The 27,776-nt window shown below is 42.0% G+C and overlaps 1 protein-coding gene across 3 annotated transcripts in view; it reads left to right on the top strand.

Annotated features, from left to right (window-relative positions):
* Nucleotides 1-842: 842 nt before the first annotated feature.
* megf10 (multiple EGF-like-domains 10) overlaps nucleotides 843-27,776 on the top strand; it is a 49,459-nt gene continuing 22,525 nt past the window's right edge. For 2 of the 3 annotated variants that reach the window (XM_076079692.1, XM_076079693.1), the window contains exons 1-3: nucleotides 9,001-9,101; nucleotides 12,094-12,186; nucleotides 27,196-27,442. In XM_076079692.1, coding sequence (XP_075935807.1) covers nucleotides 9,041-9,101; nucleotides 12,094-12,186; nucleotides 27,196-27,442 — 401 coding nt within the window. In that variant the 5' untranslated portion in view covers nucleotides 9,001-9,040. Of the gene's footprint in view, nucleotides 965-7,955; nucleotides 8,058-9,000; nucleotides 9,102-12,093; nucleotides 12,187-27,195; nucleotides 27,443-27,776 lie in introns of those variants that run through there. The other variant, XM_076079691.1, reaches the window with a different exon arrangement.

The following is a 27,776-nucleotide window of genomic DNA, read 5'->3' as shown; positions in this document are numbered from 1 at the left end:
TGGATGAGCCATACAGGATGCTGTTGCAGTCGAGAGGTGATGAAGACGTGGATGAGTGTTTCAGCCACTGACGAGGAGAGGGAGGGGTGGAGACGGGCAATGTTTTTGAGATGAAAGAAGGCTGTGTTTGTGATGTGATTGACGTGGCGTTCAAAGGAGAGGGTTTGATCAAAAATTATATAAAGGTTACGGACATGTGTGGAAGCAGGGACAGTGGAGTCATCGATGCAGAGGGAGAAGTTGTGGTGGTATTTGTTTTGTCATTTGGGGCTGATGATGAGGATTTCAGATTTGCTGCTGTTGAGTTTGAGGAAGTTGGCTTGCATCCAGGTCTTTTATGTCTGTGAGGCAGTTGGTGATGGTGGAGTGGGTGGTGGGGGTGATGGATTTGGTGGAGATGTAGAGCTGGGTGTCGTCAGCATAGCAGTGCAAATGGAGACAATGGTGGTGTAAGATGTTGCCAAGGGGGAGCAGGTAGAGGATGAAGAGGAGAGGACCGAGTACCGAACCTTGGGGGACACCGTGAGAGACTGGGGCTGTGACTTGAATTAATTGATACTAATAAACTGTTTACGGTCGGAGAGGTAGGATTTGAACCAGGAGAGGGCTGTGCCAGTAATATGGAGGGAGGACTCAAGACGGGAGAGAAGGATAGAGGGGTTGATGGTGTCAAAGGCTGCACTGAGGTCAAGTAGTATTAGGATGTTGAGGGAGTTGTATTCTTTTTGTATAAGTTCATACATTGTTTTTTGCAGGGAAATGCATGCATATTATACCTTTTAAATTTCTAACATGTGTCTTTTCCTCACCCTTTCCTATCTGAAGGTGCAGCTCTGACTGAGATGGCCATGTCACTGCGCCACCACAGGACAGTCTTATTGGCTGTGGTGGCCTTCTGTTTCCTGCCTTGCATCACTTCCTCTCTCAACCTGGAGGATCCCAATGTCTGCAGCCACTGGGAGAGGTCAGTCACAATGCTGCAATCATTTCTTTAAAAGCTTTTGACCTCAAGGGCGCGGGTGACACACATTGCTGCTTTGCATACTACACCGTCTTCAGGGAGTGGCGTATGAGTTGCAGGGCCACCTTGGTAGACGGATCTGCCTGTGCATAGAATGAGGGTTACAACATAGTTCTAACCAAAGTTCAAAGTTCAAAGTTCAAAGTTAGCTTTATTGTCAGTTCCACAATATGTACCGAACATACCGAGGAGTTGAAAAAAAACGTTTCTCCCAGTCCAACATATAAACATATAAACATGTAAAGTGAATACAGTGCAAATAGATAAAAAATACATTTAGACAACATATAATTTAGCAGCAGTCGTACATAGAGTCTTAAAGAGAGGAGGGAGAGAGTTCAGCTTCCTAACAGCCTGGTGGACGAAGCTGTTTGAGAGTCTGGTGGTGCGAGCACGGAGGCTCCGGTATCTTCTCCCAGAGGGCAGGAGGCTGAAGAGACTGTGCGAGGGGTGGCTGGAGTCGCGCACAATCATGGTCACTTTGCGGGTGAGGCGAGTGTCATATATGTCCTGCAGGGAGGGGAGTGAGGCACCAATGATCCTTCCAGCTGTGTTCACTATGCGCTGCAGGGCTTTCCTGTTGTAGTCAGTGCAGCTTCCGCCCCACACAGTGATACAGTTTGTCAGGATGCTCTCAATGGTGCCTCGGTAAAAAGTGCACATGATGGGTGGTGGTGTTCTTGCCTTCTTTAGTTTGTGGAGAAAGTAGAGGCGCCTCTGGGCTTTCTTTGCCAGTGATGTTGTGTTGGCTGTCCACGAGAGGTCCTCACTGATGTCCACCCCCAGGAATTTGGTGCTGCTCACTCTCTCTATATCAGCACCATTGATGGTCAGTGGTGGGTGTTTGGTGTGGCCTCTCCGGAAGTCAACAATAATCTCCTTGGTCTTGCTGTTATTTAGAAGGAGGTTGTTGTCTCTGCACCACGTGGTCAGAAGGCTGACCTCCTTCCTATAGTGGTGATGAGACCTACCAGAGTTGTGTCGTCTGTGAATTTGACCATGTGATTGGTGCTGTAGGTTGTGGTGCAGTCGTGTGTCAGCAAGGTGAAGAGCAGTGGACTGAGCACACAGCCTTGAGGGGCCCCTGTGCTCAGTGTGATGCTGCTCGAGGTGTTGTTGCCGACACGTACTGCTTGTGGCCTCTCACTGAGGAAGTCCAGCAGCCAGTTACACAGCGAGGTGTTGAGCCCCAGCTGATCAAGTTTGCAGATGAGTTTTTGTGGGATTATGGTGTTGAATGCTGAACTAAAGTCTATGAACAGCATTCTCACATATGAGTCCTTTGTGTCCAGATGGGTCAGGGCTGGGTGGAGAGCAGAGCAGATTGCATCCTCTGTGGACCGTTTGGCACGGTATGCAAACTGGAAAGAGGAGGCAACCTCAGGTTCTGAAATGTGAAGCCATTGCGGAAGTGTCTTAAATTTGCATTATCTTTCCTGGCCAGCAGGGGGCAACTCTGCTGGGTGCATAAAGAAGTCAGATGGAAGTCTATGAGAAAATGACCCTACTTCTCAGTTGATTTATAACCTCTGTAAACACAGAAGCAGGGGGCCCCAGCCAACCCAGGTAGTACGTAACTGAACTGCAGGGGTCAAAAGACAAGCGGTAGACACCCTGCACACCACATTACCCGGGTCATCAAAGAGCACAGGGACATAAAGGTGTATCATGCCCTAAGGGGAGGGGTCAGGTGCAACACAACCAACACACACCCCACCCGTTTCACCAGTGATATATTGTTCCAGCGAGCACAGATGATGAAAAGGAGCCCAACATGTCCAAGAGAGAACCATATGAACGTACAAAGCATCGACCATGATGCTGCCGAACATATGTCGTCGACACTCACATCACAAACAAGCCCGCCACGCTGTATTGTATGCAGACCACAGTGGGAGGGTCTCTTGCTGCCATCCATGGACTTGGGAGATGAACCCTCAAAGCCATGCTGCCAGGCATTTCTTGGATAGGGCTTTACCTGCCACATTTTTCCTGAAGCACACAAACAGAACTGTGCTACTGGCCATGATGGATTGTACTAGCGTGATTGTCGCGGCCCACTGCTTCCACCAGAGGTGGGATTGTTACGGCCAGTGTGTGTTTGAGTCCTTTGACATTGGGCAGCCATGAAACGTCATATTTGGTTCGAGCCGAATTCAATGAGACGCTATGGGGAACCTGGGAGGTGGACAGGGTATTGTGCTCATTGAGAAATGTAAACTGTTTTAATAAATTTTTCAGATTTTCAACAGTACTGACGATCTCCTTCTCACTGTTGCGTTGTTACGTTTTGCCTCAGCTTTCCTCTGAGGGTGAGTAAGCGGTAGATTACATTTTAGCTGAGATTTTCCCTCCTCCAGACATTTAAAGAGTAGAGGGACAGATTAAATCGATACAAAGAGACAATCGGTGATGACGGGGGGTCCGAGGCGATCATTCCAGTTCTTTCTCTGGAGTGATATGAGTCCCAGTCACACATGGGTAGAGCTCACGGTGGCGAGAGACTTCAGACGGCCCACTGCCGTTGATGCTCCCTGAATCAGATTATTAATTTGGGTGGAAGCGACAGGGCTAGGTCCAACACGCCCCGCTGCAGTGGTCATCACTAGCAGGAAGTCCTGGCAAAGAGATGTTGGCGGTGGGCTTCTGTGGGAGGCTGATGTACCAGACACCGATGAGATATTGTCGTCATTGTCATCTGCAGACAAAACCAGTGTCTCACTCAGCAGGGACAACCGAATGATTGGACGCTGTGGCAGAAGGTTGAAGGCTGGGGCGGGGACTTCAATGGCGTTGATCTCGAGCTCCAGCTCACTCTCATCCCAGCAAATCATCACATCGAATGATCCCACTGCTGCTGGCATTGAATCTTGTACAGCACTCGGCAGGTTGGGCAGGCTGGTGGCTGCAGAACACCACTCTCTGCACGGTCCATGCCAAGGCATTTCACGTTGTGAGGATCCGTCCCGGCGATGAGGTTGGGACATGATGTGCACTCACTGACGAGGTTACTGAAGCGCCAACTCCATCCGAGGAGGGAGGCAGACAGTGGGCAAATTGTTATTTGCCTATTATACTGCCCAAACATATTCATGCAACTCCTGAGTATTCCCCATGGAGTCCAGCAGAGGCTTGAGCCTGTGTGAGTTAGAACTATACGTTTCCTGTGAACACTAAGTTTATTTTGTAAAGACACTATGCATTCAACGCAGTGGTGGGCCGTCAGGGCCAGCTAAGCCTTCTCTGCTGGCCTAAACAGAATCACAAAGTTATAGCTATTTTATAATTTAATAATTTTTCACAAATAAACTACATGTATTATAATTTTTTTCCCATTAACTTATTTTCTCATTGCACAGCTCCTGTCTTCCTCTGTTGCTCTGCTTCCAGCACAGCTTGTTTTATGGAGAGCTTTTATCCAATCAGATTCATCCTCTATGTCTCTATGTAAGGAGAGAGGCTCGATGCCGCTAGATCAGGCATGGGCAAACTAAGGCCCGCGGGCCGGATACGGCTATGCACATACCGGTGCATAGCCAAAACAACTGCTGTCTGCTTTCAACAGGCAGCTAAATGTATTATTTGCTGCTAACGCAAAGCGGTCAGCGCTAGTTCTCTTATATGTATTGAGAGGGAACCCGAGTCATGGTCATAACTTCATAACACAACAATTAACAACCCACAACTAACGCTCTTTAACAGAGAAAAACACCACAGCACACAACAGTCTGTGACACATAAACAATTTGTAACACTAATAATTGTACATTTATAAAATTTCACCGCCGAACTGCATGCTGGGTACAGCTCGCGAGCGAGCCTGCTTGCTAGCACAACAGTCTGCTAACAGCTGGGAGAGGCTCGTCGCTCCACTTACGTTACATTAAATAACAGAACAGAGCGATGCAGGATGAACAAAGACAGACCGGAGATGCACCGATAGAGGCAGACACATATACAACGCCGATTACCGTGTAATATATGTGGTATTTGTTATAAATGTACGTTGGTGCAAAGAGGTGATAAGAAGTTGTACAGGGAGGGGCTTAGGACCCAGGGGAATGTAAGTGAAGGAAACGGGAAGACACTCCACACAAACAGCTGTTCACCACTCTTCATGATCCTGTAGACCAGTGATTCTCAACTGGTGGTTCGTCGCGGACCCGTTTTCAGTGGGTCGCGGGCCTTTGCTTTATGCAGCGGAGTTATTCACGCTCCTTTTCAGCATTTACGGCACTTGTTCAGCGGTGCAGGAAAAACACCGACCAATGCATTGTAAATCACGTCACGTGATGCAGTTTAGCCAATAAAATAAGGGTATTCTGATACGTTTACTGACGCCAGTGAGATGTACCCACACCGTGACACAGGGGGGAGAGACAAGGAAAGACATTACAGAGCAGAGCTCGGATAATGTTAGATGTGACAGTCAAGTATTTGTATGATCCATCAAAGAATCAAACTGCTAAAAGGACCACAGGTATTAACCTTTACACTAAAAACACTGTGTCAAAAATGACTACTTAATAAGTAAGTGCATGATAAAATATGCATTAATGTGATAACAAAATAACTTGTAAGATCCCAGCTAACTGATGAACACCTCAGATCTGTTCTGAGAATTGCCACAACCAAACTGACACCAAACGTTGATGCACTGGTTAAAAAGGGTGACCAACAACACTGTTCCCGCTGAAATTAAATGCAAGTTACTTTTCAGGTCATGGCTTTTACTTGTAATTTATATTAGTTCACACAAACACTCCATTCATCTGCTACTGGCCCGGCCCGTCTGTCAAATATTAAAACTCAATGTGGCCCCCGAGCCAAAAAGTTTGCCCACCCCTGCGCTAGAGAGCCTTTGCAGTTTAAGTAAATGGGGACATATTGTTGATTGTCATAGTCTTCAACCAATCAGATCTTTAGTTTGACATGTTGGGCGTATTCTTTGACGTGCCACTGCTACCCAGGTAGCCTGCTAAGTACGTCTGCATTAACGGTGCGCCTGATTGGTCAGTGGGCCAGCGTGACTTTTGTCAAACAGAAAGCTCTGCCAGCTAGCTTTCTGTTTGACAAAGTATAGTAAGAGTTCAGGTTGAAACATATGTAAGAGAAGTTATGACATTTTTAGCGTTTTGCTTGGTGTAGATTATTTTTTTAACCTAGCTTTGTTTTTTAACACTCAATGGCTGAAGGAGGAGGAGAAACGGATTTCTCAAGACCAGAAAAACTGAACATCTATCAAAGGCTCGGTCAACCCCACAGCTAGCATGGAAAAGGATTTGTACTAATGGTATTTCTGGCTGACAGCGGCGGAGAAGCGTTGCACATTTTATGGCTAAGAATGAAACTTTTGGAGAGACCCGAGTGGATTTACAACTCAACGAACACGTTTGCAGGAGGACCTCTGACTGGAACTGAACTGAACTGATGTTCTGTACAACCACGTCATTAAACTCTTTGTTAACACAGAAAGGAGGATGGACTTTGTCTTTAAGTGAACAGCAGTTTTGGTAAGTGAAGTGCTTTTGTGTTTTTACATCTGCAGTAGCCTTACTACTGTTAGATTTTCTATTGTGTCGTTTTTATGATATGGTGAATATTGTTCCCTCTGATGTGAATAATAGTTGAATGGCTCGTGCTCTTCAGTGTGCGGTGGAATACGTGTGTTAGCGCTGCAGTGTTTGGTTCATGTGAGTTTGTTCTTGTTATTGTGTTAATTACATTGATTCTGACTATGCATTGTCTGTTAATGACGAAGCATCCCGTCATCGCGGGGTTTGCCATGGTTGTATTCCCATTAAGCTAGTATTGTGTAGCCTCAGCTGTGTTTTGTTTTGGTTTTTTTAGTACCGGGTTGAGAGGTCACACAGCCCGTTGTCTGTTACGTGAGCGCAGTCCACCGAAAACATTATATTTCCCACAATTTAAGCTTCTGCATTTTCCAAATGCACTGGTATTATTATCAGAGGGATATTTTATTGACTAAATAATTAATCTATTGAGAAAGAAAATGCTACTCTAGCTTTACTGATACAAGTTTTGAATTGTGTTCAGTTGACAGACTCTCTCAAAACCAGAAACCAGAGAAGTAAGTCTCCCACTTGTGATGTCATTAAGTATAAAGTCTGGAGCTGCTCCATAGACAATGAATGGGAGACTGATTTTGTGTTTTCTTTTTTTATACCCAGATGAGTTTTATGCTGTTGTAGTGTCCTCCGTACCATATACTCAGAACATTCCCGTGGGTGCTCTCAGTGTCATCTGTAACATCGTTGCCAATTCATTGTCAGTAGAGCAGTTCTACACTTTATACTTGATGATCACAAATTTGAGTTTTATCACTCTAGCTTTCAGATTTATGAGAGAGTTTTTCATGTTTACTAATATTTTAGGAGAACATTTTAAGAATATCATGTATGAATTTGGAAATGTGGTGTAGTTCCCCTTTAACTGCAGCCATAAGTGATAGTGTGAAAAATGCATGCCTCCAAAGAGCTTGTGGGGAAACCAATAAGGTCACGAGGCAGTCATAAGGTAGCTTTTGTCAACGCCCCAACAAAGTCGTTGACTGTGAGACATTATAATTCAAGTCGTTATACAATACTCACCAATGGTGTGTCACACCGAGTACAGTGGGTAGGGGTACACAGAGCATGGGGGGGGGGGGGGGGGGGTTAATCCTGCCTTCATACATACAAAACACACACACACAGACGCACACAAAAGCAGCTTAATGACACCCTGATTAAAATGATCAGTGGTCTGAAGAATGTGCACACGGGGTGTCCTGTTGGATAAACATGGGTGGTAGGGTGTTGTGCATGAAACCTCTGCACACACACACACACACACACACACACACACACACACACACTCTGATTCTGCTCCTTATGTCTTGATATCTCTCTCCTTTCTCTTCCTGTGCTTTCAGTTACTCGGTGACAGTGCAGGAGTCATACGCCCATCCCTTTGATCAGATTTATTACACCAGCTGCACCGACATCCTCAACTGGTTTAAGTGCACCAGACACAGGTGAGAACTACTTCGCTGAGGCCGGAATACAGCCCAGAATGTGTGTGAGTGTGGAGAGAGTGGTGGTTTATTAAAAGACCATTGTTTTTGCATGCTTAAGCCCATGTTCAATTTTCTTGTCTACCTTAAGCATGCACCGACATTCTCCCATCTACACACTCATTCATGAGTCACATTCACAAGGTGTCACCTGCTCATCAGGGTGTAAAGTAATGCTCATTCACACTCTCACACATTGGTGGCACAGCCCGACCAGCTTTACCTCCTGAGCCACCGTACAGTTCAGTATACGTCACCTACCTGTCAACCATTTTCCAAACCATACAACAGTGTTTTTACTACATCCAAGCTTGAAAGTTCCAAATCCAGCACCACGAAGACCTTGTCTTCTTTTTATTTTGTGGCATGGTAACGCTGCATCAGTGTGCACTAGCAACTACATGGACCACACAATGAGAACAGTCACAATTAAAAGCAGACTGTTTAGTGTCAACTTCGAATATAGTCGTTTACCAATTTATTTTAATCAAGATTTCTCCTTTTTCTAGAGCTTTCAGGTCACATAATGTGGCTTAAAACACAAAAACTTCCAGCTGCAGTGTGAATGTAATTGATTTAAAACAACAAGCTGTAATGCTTTTTGCAGCATAGTAAGCAATAGTAAAGTAATTTCATAAATAACTAACATCTATTGCTGTGCTTTATCTGTATGTCAGGGAATTAGTTAAACTATAATATCCATCCATGTATGTTTTTATCACTCTGTCTACGATCTGCTCATCTCGAGTTAAAAGGTTCCATACCCTATATAGACAACCCAGACTCCCTTTTCCACTCCACATGTTACACCACACGATCAAATGAGCACAGAATAACCAACGTTGTGCATGTATCTCGCATTTCCTTTTATTGAGTGTCTGATCGTGTATCCGCCTGTGAGCAGGGTGAGCTATCGGACAGCCTATCGAAGGGGAGAGAAGACCATGTACCGGAGAAACTCCCAGTGCTGCCCAGGCTTCTACGAGAATGGAGAGATCTGTGCTCGTGAGTATCTTTATCATCATCATCATCGAGGATCACTCCAAGTCGAGTATGATTGTCCTCCTGTTGGTGGGTTTTGTCATTTGTGGGTCTTCAGGTGGCTGTAGAGGTCGATCCTTGAGTCAAAAGTTCTGTTGCAATAGTGGCATTGGGAGTGGTTGTTATGGTACCGGTGGTTTGTGGAGCCATTATGGTGGTGGGTCTTTCCTTTTTTGGTTGCTTTTTTTCTCTTGCGGTGTGGGGAGGTCCTTTTCTTGCTGTGCTAAGCCTTCATAGACCATCCTGCTCCATAGGTTTCTGTTGAGAGTTGTGGATGATTAATCAGCACTTTCTCAAGTAGGTTTTGATGTTTTCTTTGTACCGCTTTTTCTGTCGCCCTTGGGTGCGTTACCCTTCAGTTGGTCACAGAGCATTTGTTTTGGTTGGCGGTATTTGGGTTGCATATGTCTGCTATAGGTGGTCCAGCAGGGTCAAGCCTGCAGTGTCCAAGGCAGAACTACCTCTTGATAGACGAGAAGTTTGGTCTGGATGTTCCGATCCTCAAACATTCTTTCTCAGCTTTTCTTATTAATGACAGCTCTTGTGGAAAGAAGGTAGGCCAAGGTAGGCAAAGTGATCCATATTCTCCAAGATGTTGTTGTCCACAAAAATTGTCGGGACTTGGGCAGGTTGGTCAGCTGCTGGTTGGTTTAAAATCTGAGTTTTCTTGATGTTAAGACAAAGTCCCAGGAGCTGGCAAGCTCTGGCGAAGGCATTCATGATGCTCTTGAGGTCCTTGTCAGATTGAGCAACAAGGCCTGTCCTTCTGTAAGAGACGCAAGAACTTGAGATATTTGTTTTGGCGTCAGTTCACAGAGCCAAAGGCCGTTGTGAGGTCGATGAATGCCATATACCACGGTAGACGTTGTTTTTGACATTTCTCATGTAGCTCATGGCTGTCAAAATGATGTCGGAGGTTCCGCTGTCAGGACGAAAAAGCTAATTAAAGGCAAAACCTGGATAAATGAGTGAAGTCATATAACGAATGACCAATGAAGAACACTGTATGGTTTGAGTATGAACATGATAAGAATCATATGATTATGAACATATGTGAATCATATGCTACGGCTTTGACAGTCACCACACTGCATGAGAGTTGCCTCTGCAGGCTATGACTGTCTGCCATTAGCCAGAAAAACAGAACCTTTGTCATCTACATGTGTTGTCATTACTGTAACTTCACTTTTCATTGAGGCTACTGTGCACCCCCACCCACCCCTCACCCCTCCCTTTCAGTAGCCAGCAGTCAGTAACAGGTGTGAAGCCACAGCGGCCATTGGCAAAAACAACAACTGTTGTTCAGCAGCAACAGTAAAAAAAATCATTATGCTAACACAGCCTGCTATTGTGCTGGTTGAAGTGGTTGGTGATAGAAGCTGTGTGCTTCAGTGGAGACCACAGTTTGATTCATGCGGGGGCTGTGAAAATGTGCCCCGGGAGTTCAGAGGGGAATTTACTTTAGAGGAAAAAGGCTCTCTTGTATAAGCAACATCACATGTTGCTCTGAGAGTCTCACTGAGGATTTGCCAGATACTCCAGGCAGCATGGCATTTCCAGATGAGAGTCAGATAGCAAAGGAAGTCAAATGGCATATAGGGTTAAATTAGTTAGTACATTTTCTTTGGATGCAGTCTGTGTGCCTGCTACACATTAGAATTTGAAAATGTAATGCAAACCCCAGTCAATGAAAGTAAGATGGTTTAGTGATGACATAGGGGTTTAGCAGCACAATGCCATAAAAGTCTGCTGATGGAGATTCTTCTTCTCTGTCTTCTTCTTCTTCTTCTTCTTCTTCTTCTTCTTCTTCTTCTTCTTCTTCTTCTAATCCTCCTTCTTCTCCTTCATTGGTAAACATAGTGGAGAAATGAGTAGCCCTGGTCTTACTCCCATGGCGTCAAATACAGACAACTGGGGAGTATCCCTTTGCGTCTCGATATCGACGCACAATGCAGTAATATGTCTGTAATACGGCATCTGTATGAGAGCGTCATTATTATGCAATGGAGCGAGAACACCCACTAGAGAGGTGTGGTGGATTTTTATAAACACAGGATTTTTACTTTGTCCTGTGGGAAAGCAAAAATGTATTGATTTTTACAGACGACGTCCGTCCGTAGTTTGGAACACATTACAAACATTTTTGTAACGGTGAATCACTTGTTATTTTTGGTTTTGAATCAAAGGTTCAAGGAAGTCTTTGTCATGTGCATGAAAAATGCCCCCAGTGCATTTCCATACAATAAAATGTTCAACATGTACACTGTATACATTATATGCAGTGTTAAAGTAAAAACAAGTACACATGAATACAATGATTACAAATGTAAATCATTAAAGATGAATAATTATTTGATAAAACATAGTGTTCAAATTAATTAGGGCCTGGATGAGTTTAGTCCCTTATGATGGCTTTTGCAATTTTTTTCGACTCAGCATCATATATCGCATTCAAGTCCGGTTGTTAAATCAGCACCTTGTTGTTGTTTTTAGCCTTTTCTGAGCTGAATTCTAATTTAATCTAGGACATCATTTAAGGTTAACTGTTAAGATTAGTGTCTTCTTGCAACAGAAAACTTAACTTTTGTATGCATGGAGACATAAAACGTGGTTGAAAATCCGTTTAATTCAAACTGCTCTTTTGAAAACCATCTGGGTATTGTCCAGTTAAAATCATTTGGTGCTGAAACCAATGATTATTTACGTCTTGAGTGACATGCGTCAAAACAAAGTGGTCCAATCCTAATTTAGATTAAGTGAAGTCGAATCTTCAGACCTGGAATTCTCAATTAATCCAGGCTTACAACATCTTGATTCTACAGCTTTTGCAGGGAAAGTATAAAAATATCATTCTTTAATTGATGTACCCATACATGACTAATTCTTAAAGCAGATATATTTTTACAAGTCTTTGTGAATGTACTGATCCCTGTCTTCCTGTCTCCTCCATGTCCAGCTCATTGTGCGGCGAGCTGTGTCCACGGCCGTTGTATGGCCCCCAACACCTGCCAGTGCGAGCCCGGCTGGGGGGGCTCCAACTGCTCCAGTGGTAAGTCCTCCAGCTGTTGCTGTCATTTCTTTGTGTGTGTGTGACTCTGGTTTTCTGTGAAAGCACTCTGAACTCACAAGAGGAAAAACAGACTGTGGTATCGTCTTACTGACTGCTGCATTGTATCACAGGAGCTAAACACTCTGTTTGTTCTCATGGCTATATTCTTTAGACATGCAGACATACATTTCCTCAAGTATTGTACTTAAGTACAAATTTGAGATCCAAAATTACAATATATGTTATCATATATATATATATATGCTAATCTATTACAAATGTACTTTACAATATAAAGTAGGTCAAATTAGCTATACCTCAACTATACATACATTATGCCATCAAAACACCCCTGTACTTTAACTTTAACGACTGGTTCAACAGTCAAGTGAGCTCTCTTTCCCCTGTTTCCAGTCTTTATGCTAAGCTAGGCTAACCACATCCTGACTCCAGCTCTGTACTTAACACACAGACATGAGTGTGATATCCATCTGGACATCTCACTCTCAGAAAGAAATGCAATATGTGTATGTCCCAAAATGTTGAACTGTCCCTCAGTTAAGGATTTGAATTATTCTTCCACAACTGTCTGTAAATGAAATGAATTATATGCTATGTGTTGATCTTCATGGTATTAGATGTATTTGTTTATTGTTGCCCCGCTACTGTCGCACTGGGGTCCAAAGGTGCTGTTAGTCAGTCCATCTGTTTGTCCAACGTTTTGTTTCAGCAATATTTTCTACAACTACTCGTCAGATTGCTGTGAAATGTATTATGGAAGTTCATGTTCCCCATAAGATGAAGCCTAATCATTTTAGTGACCACAAGCGGCATTTCCGCTAGTGCCACCATCAGTCAAAGTCACTCTGGTCAGGAAAAACAAACTTAAAACTCTAGGCCAGATTTCTATAAAGCTTCTAGGGCTTTTCATGGTCCCTGAGCATGAATCAATGGTAACCCCCTCACCACCATTAAAACACAATTTCTATGTTAACAAAATACCAACAAAATACCAAAGACAGATTGTCATGAACTCTCTTCCTGGGACGGCCGTGGCTCACTGGGTAGAGAGGGTCGTCCGCAAGGTCGGCGGGTCGATCCTTGACTGCTACATGTCCTGTGCCGAAGTGTCCCTGAGCAAGACACTGAACCCCTAACTGTTCCCCGGGCGCTTCTCAGCAGCCCACTGCTCCCAATAAGCTAGGGTTAAATGCAGAAGTCAAATTTCGTATATGTACCGTATTTTCCGCACTATAAAGCGCACCGGATTATAAGGCGCACCTTCAATGAATGGCCTATTTTAGAACTGTTTTTATATATAGGGCGCACCGGATTATAAGGCGCATAGAATAGAATAGCGTCGTAAGCGTGTCTCTTGAAAGGTGCCATTTTGGGGTCTTTATACACACAAGTGGTGTTGGACTAGGAGTAAGCACAGTACCGGTGTTTACCGCGGTGCGGCTTTGTGTTTACCAGTCGTACTGAAACATTTTGACAGAGCGCCGTGTACAACCAGTATGGATCAACCAATTAACCAATTGATCCATATATAAGGCGCTCCGGATTACAAGGCGCACTGTCGTTTTTTGAGAAAATTAAAGGCTTTTAAGTGCGCCTTATAGTGCGGAAAATACGGTAGATGACAATAAAATCCTAACTTTAACAATAAAATCCTGACTTTAAACTTTTTTAACTTTAACTTTTCACTGTGGTCTGGCCAAGCTCAACAGGCCCTTGATTGAGGCTGCTATCATTTTTCAGTTGAATTAGGCTGCACAGTAGCTAAATAACAGTTCTGCCTTTCATCGAGACATCCACATGATCCATGATACCCACGCACAGTCGCTGTGGCCGTCACCCATCTGCTGCCATGTTTCACTTTTGGCCAGCTGCAAAAAAAGCTCTTTCATTTCCTCAGCAGAATTGCATCACGGGTATAAATGTATTTTCCAAAGATGGGTAGAATTAGTATTTTGTAAGCAGTTAGTCACAGCTAATACAATTGCACAGGGCCACTTCCTCTGAGCATGTCAACACAGCTTGTACATGTTTACCAGCTCAGTGGGTCCGTCAAATGAGCTAAAGTGAGATTGAACAATGGTCAGCTCTTCAGTCTCTGAATGGCGTGTGTGTTTGTGGAAACACTGTTGTATTTACTGGATCTACTCAACCTCATTGAGCCCTCTTTAGCACTCGGGCTAAGTATGTTATGCCCAAGGAATCCTCTGGGGACACTGCGATTTCAATAACCAGAACTTTTCATGTGGCTTTCCTCCAGGAATTTAGCTGCGAAAGTTTTGTCCTGGCCTGTAGCTTGTGTATGGTGGTGTTTTCAAAGGCTGTGGTTACAAGCGACTTTTGTCATTCTGTCATTTAGCCCGTTTTTTCATTCAATCATGCCAGGACGCATTATATATCAACTCTGTACACTCCGAGATCAGATCTTTCTCACATTGGGATCCCATCAGCCAGACCACATGCTTAGGTGTCCTGGCTCGCGTTGAGTTCGGATCTCAGTGAGATGTGGACAGCACATGGGCACAATGCGGACAATTTATCCAACGTATGATTAGCATCATCTCCCCCCCACACAGGAGTACCTTCCAGATAAGAGCAAAAGGAAAGCAGCACAGCTGAGACCGCAGGTGTATTCAATTAAAATTCAACGAGGTCCATTTAGAGAGAATTTTCTCAGGCAAAGGTCCAGAACATCACTGTCTAACTTGTGCTATGATTTAGTGCCATATATATTAAAGTAGCCTAGCAGTTGTATCAATGTCTGTATAGTCAACAACTGACTGTCAAACTAAATAAAGAAAGTTCAATTCAATAATATCTCAACAATATTTATGCTCAGTTTTCAAATTGAACTGGATAAATGATTAAAAATGCATACTCTTATAGTAAATAAATGTTACTCTCTCATTTCAAGTAAAATAAGTGATGCATTTAAAAATATAATACATTGCAGAAAGCTTTTGAACAATGTGCATCTTAAAAGAAAAAATAATTGAATTGTCCTCCAGCTTTAAATATATTTAATTCAGATGTGATGTCAATCACAAAAGCCAAGATATCCATATTATTCTCATCTTCTAAAAAGAGAAAATTGTGTGCAGGGACTTTATGTGTGGTTGTTGAAATAACTTGTTTCAGATCTATTCTTCTCTGGTAACATCATTGTTGGGCAGTGAATTCATGTGTCATATTGGGCTCTTAGGTTTATTTTCTGTGCCTTCATTTTGTATTTGATTGGATACGTTTGCTCAAAAGATTTGGGCTTTGTCTCATAGTGGCGCTTCACATTACCGCTTTTCTTCTTCCGAATGAACAAACGAGTCTGTCCATTCTTGGTTGAAGGTTCTGTTTTTTTGGAGAACACATAGTGAAATATCTTCTCTCACTCAGGTACTTCTCAGACTACTTGGTCTCTCGCCCGTCTCTCCCCTGTGTGAATAACCTTTACCCAGGTCGCTATACTTATCGGAATACACATATTTGATTAGCTGAGTAGTGTCATGTGATATGATTTACATTGCACGCAATTGGTCGGTTTGTTTCCTGGGCCGTTGAACGAGTGCTGTAAAGATGGTTCTCAATGAATTAGCGGAGCTTTGTTAGCGACTATTCTTAAAAATCAAATCCACTAATGCTGCAGGGAGGAAGAGTAAGCAGCAAAAATAACAGGGGACTTTTGCTGTGAAGAATTTATAGGAAATGAAATGTGTTTATCTACCATTTTACAGCCATTCCTTTTCTTGCGGCCCAGCAGCCCTAGAAAACAATTCCATATCGCACGATTGCCAACTTTCCAGCATGGTCACTGGGGCGTCCCATACCGACCCTTGGATAGTAGCCTTTAGTGCCTGTATGAGACGCACCGCGCTTTCGACTAATTCCAATACAAACCCATCATGCACAATTATTAGATGCTCAGAGTAACTGCCTTAGTATAAAGAGTGAGAAAGCCTGCCAAGGGTAAGTGGGAAGGGTGGTGAATAGGTAAAACAAAAACATGTGAAACCAAAATGAAGAAGTTTTGTCACGAGACGTTATGTCACTGAGTCACATGACGTTACGACCATTAGTTAATTTACGTAACAGTGTACATATTCTAATCCAAACCATGATATATGATCTCACCCTTACCAAATGGTGTTGTTGCCTAAACCTAACCTAAGTCTGATAACATTAAGCAGGTGCCAAAATGATTCACAAAAGGCTACTCAACACTGGGGACAAAAAGTATGGATGAGGTCATGTTGACCATGCGGGAAGTAGTGTGTCCTTTATGTCTTGAAGGCAATATAAGGATGAGGAGGTCGGGATGCTGGATGGATTTGTAGCACAACTCACATGCAGAAGACTGAAGCTGAGTTCACAGCTCATCCCAGACTGCAATTATTATTTCCCTAACTTTAACTGTACTGTAGTTTCTATGCACAAATATATCCATTTTTTTTATATAGCCCAATATCACATATTTGCCTCAAGAGGCTTTTCAATCTGTACAGCACACGACACCCTCTGTCCTTTGAAGAAAAGAGAGAGAATTAGAAAAAACGTGGCATCGGAATCGTCCAATATCAACGTTCTTGCCAAGAGATACAATTGCCTTGTACAATTGTGGCTTAGACTCATGAGTGTTCTCATGACTGATTAGTTATAAAATAAACCTGTAGTATCATTTTAATTTTAAGGAGGCTCCTGTGTTCCCATGTTGAGGAATTTACAGTGGGAAAGTACTTCTGGAACAGCAGCTCCTTCCATGCAACTAGAGAAAGGAAGGTGGATTTAATAAAACAGGCATATTGCAGGATTGTTGAATACATTCTGAGGATTCATTTAACTATATGCACATGCATAGCATGAGATCACCACTGGAGATGCAGTTTCCCATGTAGTTCAAGTGGCAGTGTCGTGGAAGCTTTAAAGGGGCACTCCGCAGATTTGACACATGGTAGTTATACTCACTCAGCCTGTAAAAACAGTTGCATTTGGATTTATCTCAACTTTGGCTTGGAGACTTTCAATTTATACCAGAAACTGGAACGTGGGGTGCTTTTAATTATGCTATCATGTCTCCTCGCTGAAAGGAAGAGACCCAAGGACGGAGGAGCCGAACCTGTCAAATGAGAAGTCCTTGGTTCCGTAGCCTCTATGGATGTAAAGGTGTGCCACATAGAGATGCAGCATTCATACATCATGGGGAGCCATGACGGAGTGGGAACAATTTCCAGGTCACAGGAGGAGAGAGTATGCGAGGAAACATAAGTTAGTGTAATGAAAAGCACTGAGTTTGAATGATGTGGGCGTTTACCAAGGAGGAAATTTAGGATCCAGTGTTGTTGCAGTGTGACTTGTAGGGGCTGCAAATCAACACATAGTGTCTGCTTGCCCCGGTCCAGACCTTTGTATATGCCCACTCCATCGAGTGGTATCTGTCTGATATCAGGCAAAGCCTCTGCTGCTGCTTTGATGTTGAACATTTGCTTTTCTTCATGGAAGTGCAATACTAAACTCTGGAGAATTCCTATCAGCCATTTCCTCAGTGGAGAAGATATTCTCACGGTGATCAAGTTAGCACTGGAAGCTTGCAGACAGTGTCCATTTAGTGTGTGTGTGAGGTTATTTTTGCTTTTGCTTATGAGCCTGTGAATGTGTCTCCGTGCAGGCCTCTATAGCGATATGCATGAGGAGCCCACAGGGTGTGCCCCTGCTGTCTTCAGTTTCAGCTTGTAATAAAGGGGCTTATTGTTGTGTCTGGGCCCTGGGGTTCCCTTGGGCCCCACTAGGCCCGGACTGTCTGTCTGCCCTCACACACAGTGTAAAAATGTTTCTCTTGTTCATAGGGACTCAATGAAAGTCTGACTTTGTAAATTTGATGCTTTATCACAGAAATAAGAGATGTGATTTTGGAACCACGAGGTCATGCTGCTGCATTCCGTCTTAGTTTTTTCTTGTCCTTTGTCGTGTTTCAACCACCAGTGAAATATACCAGGACAATATTTTCCATATTGTCCATATGCTCTGTACCTAATGTCCTTTTTGGCCTGATTAACTTGGGTTAACTCTGGGTTATTCTAATGTGTTATGTCCACATGCAGTTTCCCAAAACCATGTCCCCCCCAAATTTCACAGGTCTACAGTTGAAGTTTGATTGCAACAATTTCTCTCAACAGCGTTGTGTGACATAATCCAGATACTTTCTGTCTCTCTCAGCTCCAAACCCAACCTCATAATAAAGACGTAAATCTTAAAAAAGGACTCTCAAATGAAGTTTTTTCTTAATGCCTCTGCGGCTGTCAGAGCCGTGGCCGGAGGCATTGTGTTTTCAGGTCGTCAGTCCGCCCGATCCATTCTCGTGAATATGATATCTAAGGAACGCCTGTAGGGAATTCCTTCAAGTTTGACGAAAACGTCCACCTGTGCTCAGGCATGAACTGGTTAGATTTTGGTGGTCAAAGGTGAAGGTCATGTGACCTCCTGTCCGGGCCATTCTCATGAACGTGACATCTCTGGATGTTAGCATTTACATTGATTGTCAGTTTGGCTCTGTACATGGAACCTGTTGAACCATATATTCCCTCCCCTGTCATCAGTGTATGAATGGGTGTGAATGGGTGAATGATGACATGTAGTGTTAAAGTACTTTAAGTGGTCAGAATACTTGAAAAGAGAAATACAAGTACAGTCCATTTACCATTACCTCTAAGGTCTCATTAAGGTGAATATGTTGAGCCTCTTCAAACTTTCCCATTGGGCCTAAATACAGTGTTATTCTAACTCAACCAGGTTATCATATGTTGACCCTTTGGTTACTAAGTAACCAAGTTTAAACATGAGGTATTCTGAATCTACATCAAAACAGATAGAGAGAAGGCAGCATCCTTTATGTTGACTAATACATGCTTCCTGGGCCTTTTTCTTCTTAATCTTAATCTCTTCCTTCCCAGTAACCACTAGTATGTGTCTCTGGAGTATGAGTCCAGAGATCAATAGCAGGCTGGAGTCCAGACAGCCCTTAGCTGTGCTCTGTCACGGTCAGTGTGTGATACACGGCTGAGAAGCTGCTGATTCTCCCACTGCCTGATGTGTTGTTCAGGTCCTGAGGGGGATGTTCTCAGTCAGTCAAGAGAGAACAGGTTCAATGGCACTGAACTTGTAAATACTCAGTATTTTTAATGTATACAATGTGTTGTGTCTTTAGGAGGAAACATATATCAATATACACAGCAACATAGCATTGCTTTGATCCATATGTTTTTACTTGAAATGTTGGATTAAGGGGAAAACTGTGTCTGTGTGTTTCTTTGAAAAGCAGCGAATGTAGTTCTATCGGGTCAGTCTCTTCATTCAGCCTTTGTTCATTCACCATCCCCTTCAGTAACATGTTTTAATTTCCTCAAGAGCCACAAAAAAGACTTGGATGCATTGACTGTGTTTCACAGGTCAGTAGGCCCCAACAATATGTCTGAGGATCAATTTGAGGGCCAAGAACAGGAAATAGGGGAAGGCTGTGTTCAAGGAGAAGCAGGAATAATAGGAGGAGAAAATTGTGTGGTAGGAAATGACCTGAGGCGCTGGAGCTTGTGATTTAGTACACATGATAACAACACAAGCTGCTCAGGAGGCCTAAAGTTCAGCTCTGAGAATATAGCAAAGAAGAAAACAACACGTACTGTATATCTTATAGAGTCTCTGTTTAAGATGTGTTTTACCCAATAGACCCACAGTTCTTCATTTTGTCATGCTTTTGTGACCTGATAACAGTCTTCACATCACAGTTTGTATGTGACTTTATTCAACATGAGTCCATCAAAGTTACACAAGTTGAACAAATCTTCTCCAATATACCATTCTTTATTTCCTTTATAAAGATTTCAGCTCTTTGGTCTTCATCAAGATGGTCTTATTCTGAGCCCCAGAAACTGCGGGATACTGTAAACCGCAAAAATGTTCCAAAAAATATTCATAAATGTAAAATGATTAGTGAAATGTTTCAAAAAGAAGAAAATAAATTGTAAAATGTCCAAAACAAAATAGAAAAATCTGAAAAATATTTGTAAAATGTCAGAAAATAATTAGCAAACTGTGCAAAAAATTCTTAAAGAAATTGTAAAATGTCAGAATAACAAAATAGAAAATGTCTGAAAAATATTTGAAAAATGCTACAAAAAAATAGTTGTTCCCAAACTTTTGTAAAATGTCCGAAAAACGTATTTACATACGAGAATAATGTCCGATAAATGTTTTGGAGAGTAAAAACAAATCGATAAATCTATTCCCCTTTTATCAATTTTAATTTTCAACTTCTTAGTTTTCCTATTTTTCCTATGATCATGTGAACTTTAATCCCTCAAACTTCTCTTTCTGAGTCATTCTGGCCTTCTCAGTTATTTTCTTTCAACACCTATTCTCCTGTCCCTGATCACTGTTCAGTCTAGCAGTGTTTAAATGATTTTAACAGATCTTGTGTAAATATTTTACACTCTATTGTAGATTTAAAATGCAATGCTTTTCTACATTATTGTGACTCAACGAAACCAAAAAAAGTGCAGGACGGCAAAGCACAGATGGAAAAAAAATAAAGAAGTTGTGTTTCTTTTTACAGGTATACAAGTAGTTTGTCTGTGATATTCACACATTTATCATTTTTTAAGTTCCCTCCGCTTCTGATTCTCATCCTTGTTATTAATGACCAACAGCTTTACATTACATTCTGTTCTTTTAGCTTTTGTCCAAGTAATAAGTTCATTATGATTTTATACCAAATAAACCACAGAATGAGGCCTGTTTCTGGCAATTTTTTATTATAGCACCTTTTTTCTTAAATATGAATTGTTGTGAGGTAAATAAATGCATAATTATAAATAAATATACAGTAGTAAGTCTTCTAGTACTCAGTGTCACATGTGTTTGTTTGTTTTTAATAAACACGTTACACGTGTCAAACTTTTACTTTATTTTGTATTTTAGAAGTTGAGTAATTTCTTCAGCCAGATGAGTTTTGAAATTGTTACTCAAATGAATATAGTATGACAGAGATTCATTTTTTCACACTTTTAAAGAACACAAAATCCCATGTCTTTTTAAAACACTTTTCTCTTATGAATTTGTAGTTTTAGAGCCCAAGCTGACACCACTATGACATCATTCCGGTTATTTTCAGAGTTAACAAAGCTCCTACAGAGCCACAGAAGGCATCATATAACTGTTGTCTGACCATGACAAGCAAACTGATCTTGATGTGTAAAACTAGTGGAGTTCCCCTTTTAGCTACATAATAAGTAGTAATAAGGACATTTTTCTCTTTTGAGTGCCTCTGGGAACTATAACAAAATCAAGGAGTGCATCTTAAAGAGGACATTTACAGTAAAAGCACGGTTTCCTCATGGAGACACTGCTTAATGAGATAGTTTATAGTGACAATAAAAATCCGGAGGAGGACACACATTTCCCTTCAGCTGAAAACTGGAGGAATACTACAGATGTTTTTTCTCACTGGGAATCCACCGTATCAGTGTGAAAGGCGTTTTCTGTTCCCATGAGTGCACCATGCCATGTAGACTGGGTAATCACCAAATAGAGGGAAAAACATCCCGGCCCCAATCCCTCCCCAGTGTGGACAGTCAGAGCCGAGCCAACTCTCAACAACTGGCAGCTCAAGTTACAGGCTCAGACCCTTTCCCCCCTGAGATCTCCCTCGGTGTGACCAAGCTTTTTATTTTCATTTTTAGGACTTGTTGTGTCTGCATGGATACGAAAAAAGAATTATGTATGCAGAAGTTTCACTGTCTTTCTAGTTCTTATTCTTTGCAGTGGATAATGACACAGCCTTGTGACCAAACCCTGGCACAGTGCAGTCTTTTTTGTTCGCTCATCTTGAATAGGCCGATGAAAGAGAACAGTCTGTTCTTCGGCAAGCAGATGAGGAGCCTTGAGCTCCTGGAGTTTGGCCCTTCTTCAATCTAGGTCAGGTTTCACAAAGGTACCAGGATGGCAGATTTGAATGCGGGAGGGGTTTTACGTGTGCATCTTATTATCTCTATTCTCCTCCTCCTCTTTGTCCCCGAAACCTCCCCCTCGGTACTCGCCACTGTTTGTCACACAGGGCCAGACCGCCTGAGGAAAAGGAAGTACTGCAGGCTTTTTTTAATCAGGTCAGAGTGAAGCAGGCTAATGCGGGAGGAATAAAAGGAGCCTGTTAATCACTTGAACAACTTTGGAATTGTGGAATGGCTGGAGATGGTTGTGTTACTCAGCAGGCTGGGCACATAAACACCAGGCTGTGTTCATGGAGTAGAGGACATTGAGCTCAAAAGAAATATATTGTTGTTTAAACAAAAATATATATTTATGGCACTGTTTGGTTGAACAATTGTGGCCTCTGACAACAATGTAAGAGAGCAAAACCTATGATGAATAAGATTAACTGTAAACTAGCAGAGACAATTTATTTTAGAAGCATTTTTTGTTATATTTGATGAGAACTTCTTTGCATTCCGACAGCAATCAATAAATCAGATGTGGTTTTGGATGGAGGCCTAAAAGGAGGGGCTAGGATTTTTTTGCATTAATACTTTCAAAATCTAGCTCAGCGGGCCCCAGCCACCAGTCCAAAAAGCATTTGCTACCAGGCCGCAAACAAAATGATGACAAACCTGAACAATAAACATACAACATCATAGGTTGTTTGTGCGTTGATTGCATTGTACTTTGCATGGTCTGACTGCCCTCCTCTCCCAAGTCACGCCCACAACACACGCATACGACACAAGGTCATCAGTGTCATCATCAGCCACCACGTCACAAACTAGATCTGACTGAGCCACTAGTGCTGTACCAAGTGGATTTTTGATATTCAAATCTTCTATTAAGGTTTTGGAATGAAGCTTGGGATGTCAGTGACATACAGGTGTGTCTCCCTTTGTGTGCAGCGGAAGAGACGTTTTGTGGCCGAAGTGAAAATATTGTTTTTGAAGCAGAATATTTTGTTAGATAAAAACATGTTGTGAATGATGAAAAATGATTGTATTTTTTTCAATACATTGTGACTTTTCCCTTGAAGACTTTATTAGATGCTCAGAGCGTCCTCACAAAAACGTCTAATTTTTAATTTAGTTGTGGTCTTTACTTGCCTTTAATTTTAGTAATAGTCCTATCATGTGGTATTCACTTCACTTTACGTTTTCTACCTCTGCTGCTGTTGCTCAGGAAATTACAGTGAATCTGTTCTCTTCACACATCCAGAAAGAAAGTCACATCAGTCCACAAACACACGTCACTGCAATCACTTCCTTTTACCACAGCTGCTATTTCTGACTATTCTAGTCAGAGCAGTGAAACCACAATCAGTTGCAGAGGTCAGGCACTGCCTGCAGGATCCCATACAACATTTATTTAGGAGACGCATGGTACTATTAGGATCAGAGATGAAGCTCTGGAGAGCTAAAGTCAGCTGTTGATTATGGATTGAGATGAAGGTAAAGATAAAAGTTTTTGGAATGAGGGTTGACAAAAACGTCTCGGCAACAGGTTCACATCTTGGAGACAAATGAAAATGATATTTCTCAGATTATCTATTGTGTAACACCAAAATGATCCCAGCATACATGAGAAGTTTGTTGAGAGTGAACCGTGTTCTTGACCTTGGAATAAAAGTAGTCTAATAAGAAACAAAAATCTTAACTCAAGCGCCACTTGCTTTTTCCGGTGCTTTCAAACCTCTCACTGTCTTCATCAGCGGATGAAGTTTGCTCAGAAGTTTGTTGGTCAACTGAAATAAAAAAGAATCCTTTGAATTGACTTTTCCTATTCTTGAGCTCAGGCCCAAGTTAGGTACTGAGATTTGTTAACGCAGCGACACCACTACAAGTCTGATGGATCAGAAACATGAGCAGTCACACAATGGTTGTAAACAAGACCGCAGGTCTGTTATAAACACCCATCACTGTTTACAGACCCACTACTGACCTTCTGTACTTACTATAGTTCAGTGAGCCAACTCCAACATGATCAAAACGGTGTGTTGGACATAGATGTGTATGCCATGTACAGTAGAGTCTCGGTTATACTCCCAAAGAGACACGTACACTGACAGCTGCAGAAAACACGGACACGTTCTGTTTATTGTTACATTTTACAACTTTTAGGACTAAATGATTTAAATGAGGGCTATTTTTAAGTGTCCATAGTAGGAAGTTGATTCACTTAAAAATATATATAATAATATCCCCAGATCTACAGACATCTCTTTCCCAATGTAAGTCTGTGGGGAAAGGACTTTATTGGCCCAATGACATCATGTGACAGACCCAGAAGTTGTAATTTAACAGTTTGGGCTTGAACCGGACAGGTCTGCACAGTTTGAACATATTGGCGGTATGCTCACATGGACAATTGCGTACTCGCGGACAGTACAACTTTGGCTTAAGGGTAATAATATACTCTAGTTGACTGCCTGCACTAGCTTGGAGGCTTAGTTTCAATGTTCTTGTACGAGCACTAGTTACTTAAACACAAAATGTGTCTTTAATTTTCTCTTTGAACAGATGGGTGTCTTTTGTTTCACTTTCCCATGTACATCTTTTGACCATTTTTAAAGCGTCTTTGTAGTTTGTAGTACAAAGCATAGATCTAGCATTGGAGCCGAAATATGACTGATGTCTGAGGTTGGTGAGTTTGTGCATTGATTGGTGCCTTGAAATGAGTCAATCAGATACTTTGGGGTGTGCAATGTTATCATAACCAATACAAATGTTCGCCAAAACTATTAAAAGAGACAGTTAAAAAAGAACTGAAATGATCCTTTAGTGGCTAATGACCTGTTAAACTGCTAGCTGACAACTGTGCTATAATAAAATACACTGTGTACGTTATAAAGTCCTTATCTAAACCTTCAATTTCTGTCTTTCTCACTTTCCCCTGAACTTAATATAGACTTCCAATGACGCAGAGTCCCATAATGAAAGGTCTGGCAATCGCTGTAAACCTTCCTGGCTCTCTCCTATTTAGCCCCCAGTCATAGCCAGGCCCTGAGTGGTGAGATATGACGTGACATAATGAAAGACATCTAGAACTAAACAACACATTCTCAGATTTACCAGTTTACTGTGGTTACACATGGTGAAGCTACCATTTGCGAGCGGTGATGGGAAGGCCAGACACATGGCAGCGCTTGCTCATGTATATAAGGTGTGGTCTGATTAAGGCTGAAATCCAACAGCCGAAGGTTAATGAGGTGGGTTCAGGTCGTAGCCCGCCTGGCCATACAATAATTGAAAGTCATTGAGTCTACTTGTAGAATCAGATGGTTTTCATGTTGGTGATGAGGGGCCAGCTTCGGTCTCAGCCTCAAGAGCTTGATGGTTGATAATGTGGTGGCACACGGCTCAGAGGCGAATCTTAAATTTGGTTCAGGCTGCGCTGTTGCTCATAATGGATGTAAACAATGTCACTTGGAGCTTGACCAAGTGAAGCCTTGAAAGTTATCAGGAAAATGTTGAGCCAAAGGGAGCCAACACAAAGAGGCAAGGTGATTTCCTAGAGTTTGTTAAAATCCCAACACCAACATTTTGGATGAGCTGGCAGCGAGCAACTACCTCATGAGAGTTGCAGTAGTCCAAGTGAGAAGACAATAAAAGCATTGATTACTTTACCAACATCAGTTTTTTTGCTTTTAGCTATTGTCTTCAGTTCAAAGAGCATGATTGCACCACCCTGGATATTTGGTCAAATGAATGTGAGCAGTCTTAGAATAAAATAACTTTGATTTTGTTGCAGGAAATAGCTTTGTGTTATCCAGCTTCTGGAGACTGACTACATTAGCATTGTCTTTTAACAGACAGGTGGAATAGGGAAGTCCGAAAGTTTTGAGACAAGAACGAACAAATTGTTGGTTGGGGCCTTTTCATGGGTTCATAATAAGGAAAATAATAAGAACCTCTAATCTAGATAAACAACTATTGTCCCTATAAAGTATACTGTGTATAACACCAGCCGCATCCTTCAAGCAGTATACACAGTTGGATTCCTCTGGAATCAGATCCAACACCAGTTGTAAAAGGTTGTCCCGGACCCACTTTAAGATCATTGTTGCACTTGCATCATGAGTTAAAAGTGAAAAAGAATCACTACAAGAGGTTCTTAGAAGGCTAAATAAACTTAGAAGGTCTTTATGTTATGTTTTCTTTGTCTAGTGGTAGATCAGGTCGTTTGTCATACACTGTTTGTAGCTATACCTACAGAAAGTAATGCATTATTATTTGTAAGCAGTATGTATGTAATTGACGTAATCATGAGCCAGGACAGGTTACGTAGTATAAAGAGTGACAAAGTCCCCGTAGAGAGGAGGTCTGGGTGGACGGGTGGGTTTAAAAACACAGGACCCAGGAGACCGCTATTCATGTCCTGTGTGAAACCAGAAGTCATTGTTGACTTATTTGTCACGCTACATACTTTAGCAACACCACTTTCATAGTCATTTTTACCCAAACCAAGATCTTTTCCTAAGCATAAGCAAGTACTTTTGTTAACAAAACTTAACCAAGTATTTCAAACATATTTATTATAACTAGGGATATAAAAAATAATAATAATAATAATACATTTTATTTATATAGTGCTTTTCATAATACTCAAAGACACTTTACATTAAAATCATCATATATAAAAGCAATACACTAAAAACATAAAATACACAATAATAAATGTACATAGATAGATAGATATTTACATAGATATAAATGTATAATGTATATAAATGACCGGGTGTCACCGATACAGATATCCAATATCAGTATCTGTTCATCTATCAGTTTAACTAGTAGTTGTTTTTTTAAAAACACTGCAGCTGGACATTCATAGGAAAAGGCAAGGATAACAAAGTAAGCTATCATAAGAACAGCTCTCCCCTCTTGAAGCTCGGCAACAATCAGAACTAACTTGTGCCATGAGACATGTAAAACAAAACTAAATCTTGATTATTTTCTTTCATCTTCCCCTCAGCTTGTGACAGTAACCACTGGGGTCCCCACTGCAGTAGCAGATGTCAGTGCCAGAACTCTGCACTGTGTAACCCCATCACCGGAGCCTGTATCTGCACTCCTGGGTACCGAGGCTGGCGCTGCGAGGCCCAGTGTGAAGTGGGCACCTACGGAAACGGATGCCAGCAGAAATGCCAGTGCCAGAACGGAGCTGCCTGTCACCATGTTACCGGAGAATGCAAGTGCTCACCAGGATACACTGGAGCTTTGTAAGTCAGAGAACAGAATGTGTGAGAATCTGATTCCGATAATGTCATTATAGTAAAAGCTCATTGAGAAACAGCTGCTATGCTCGGGTAGCAGTCCGTGTTGTCCCTGGATATGATAAGATGCATGAAAAATGTCTTTCCAAAGCCAGTTTCTCCACTGCCTTCAGTATGAGCTCACCTTTTTCTATGAACCAGCAAAACATTAATACATTATTTCAATTATTATTTTTTGTTGTACTAGAATACATTTTATCACCACACAGAGGCTAAATGCAGTCCAGGTAAAACAGCAGAACTTTGCTGCTGTTTAGTTATTGTGAAGTGACACAAAACG

This window comes from Anarhichas minor, unplaced genomic scaffold (genome assembly GCF_050575085.1).
Source record: "Anarhichas minor isolate MPS153535 unplaced genomic scaffold, ASM5057508v1 ptg000073l, whole genome shotgun sequence".
NCBI classification, from domain to species: Eukaryota; Metazoa; Chordata; class Actinopteri; order Perciformes; family Anarhichadidae; genus Anarhichas; species Anarhichas minor.
The sequence above is the reverse complement of the archived record's forward strand: the minus strand, read 5'-3'. Positions and strand labels throughout refer to the sequence as shown.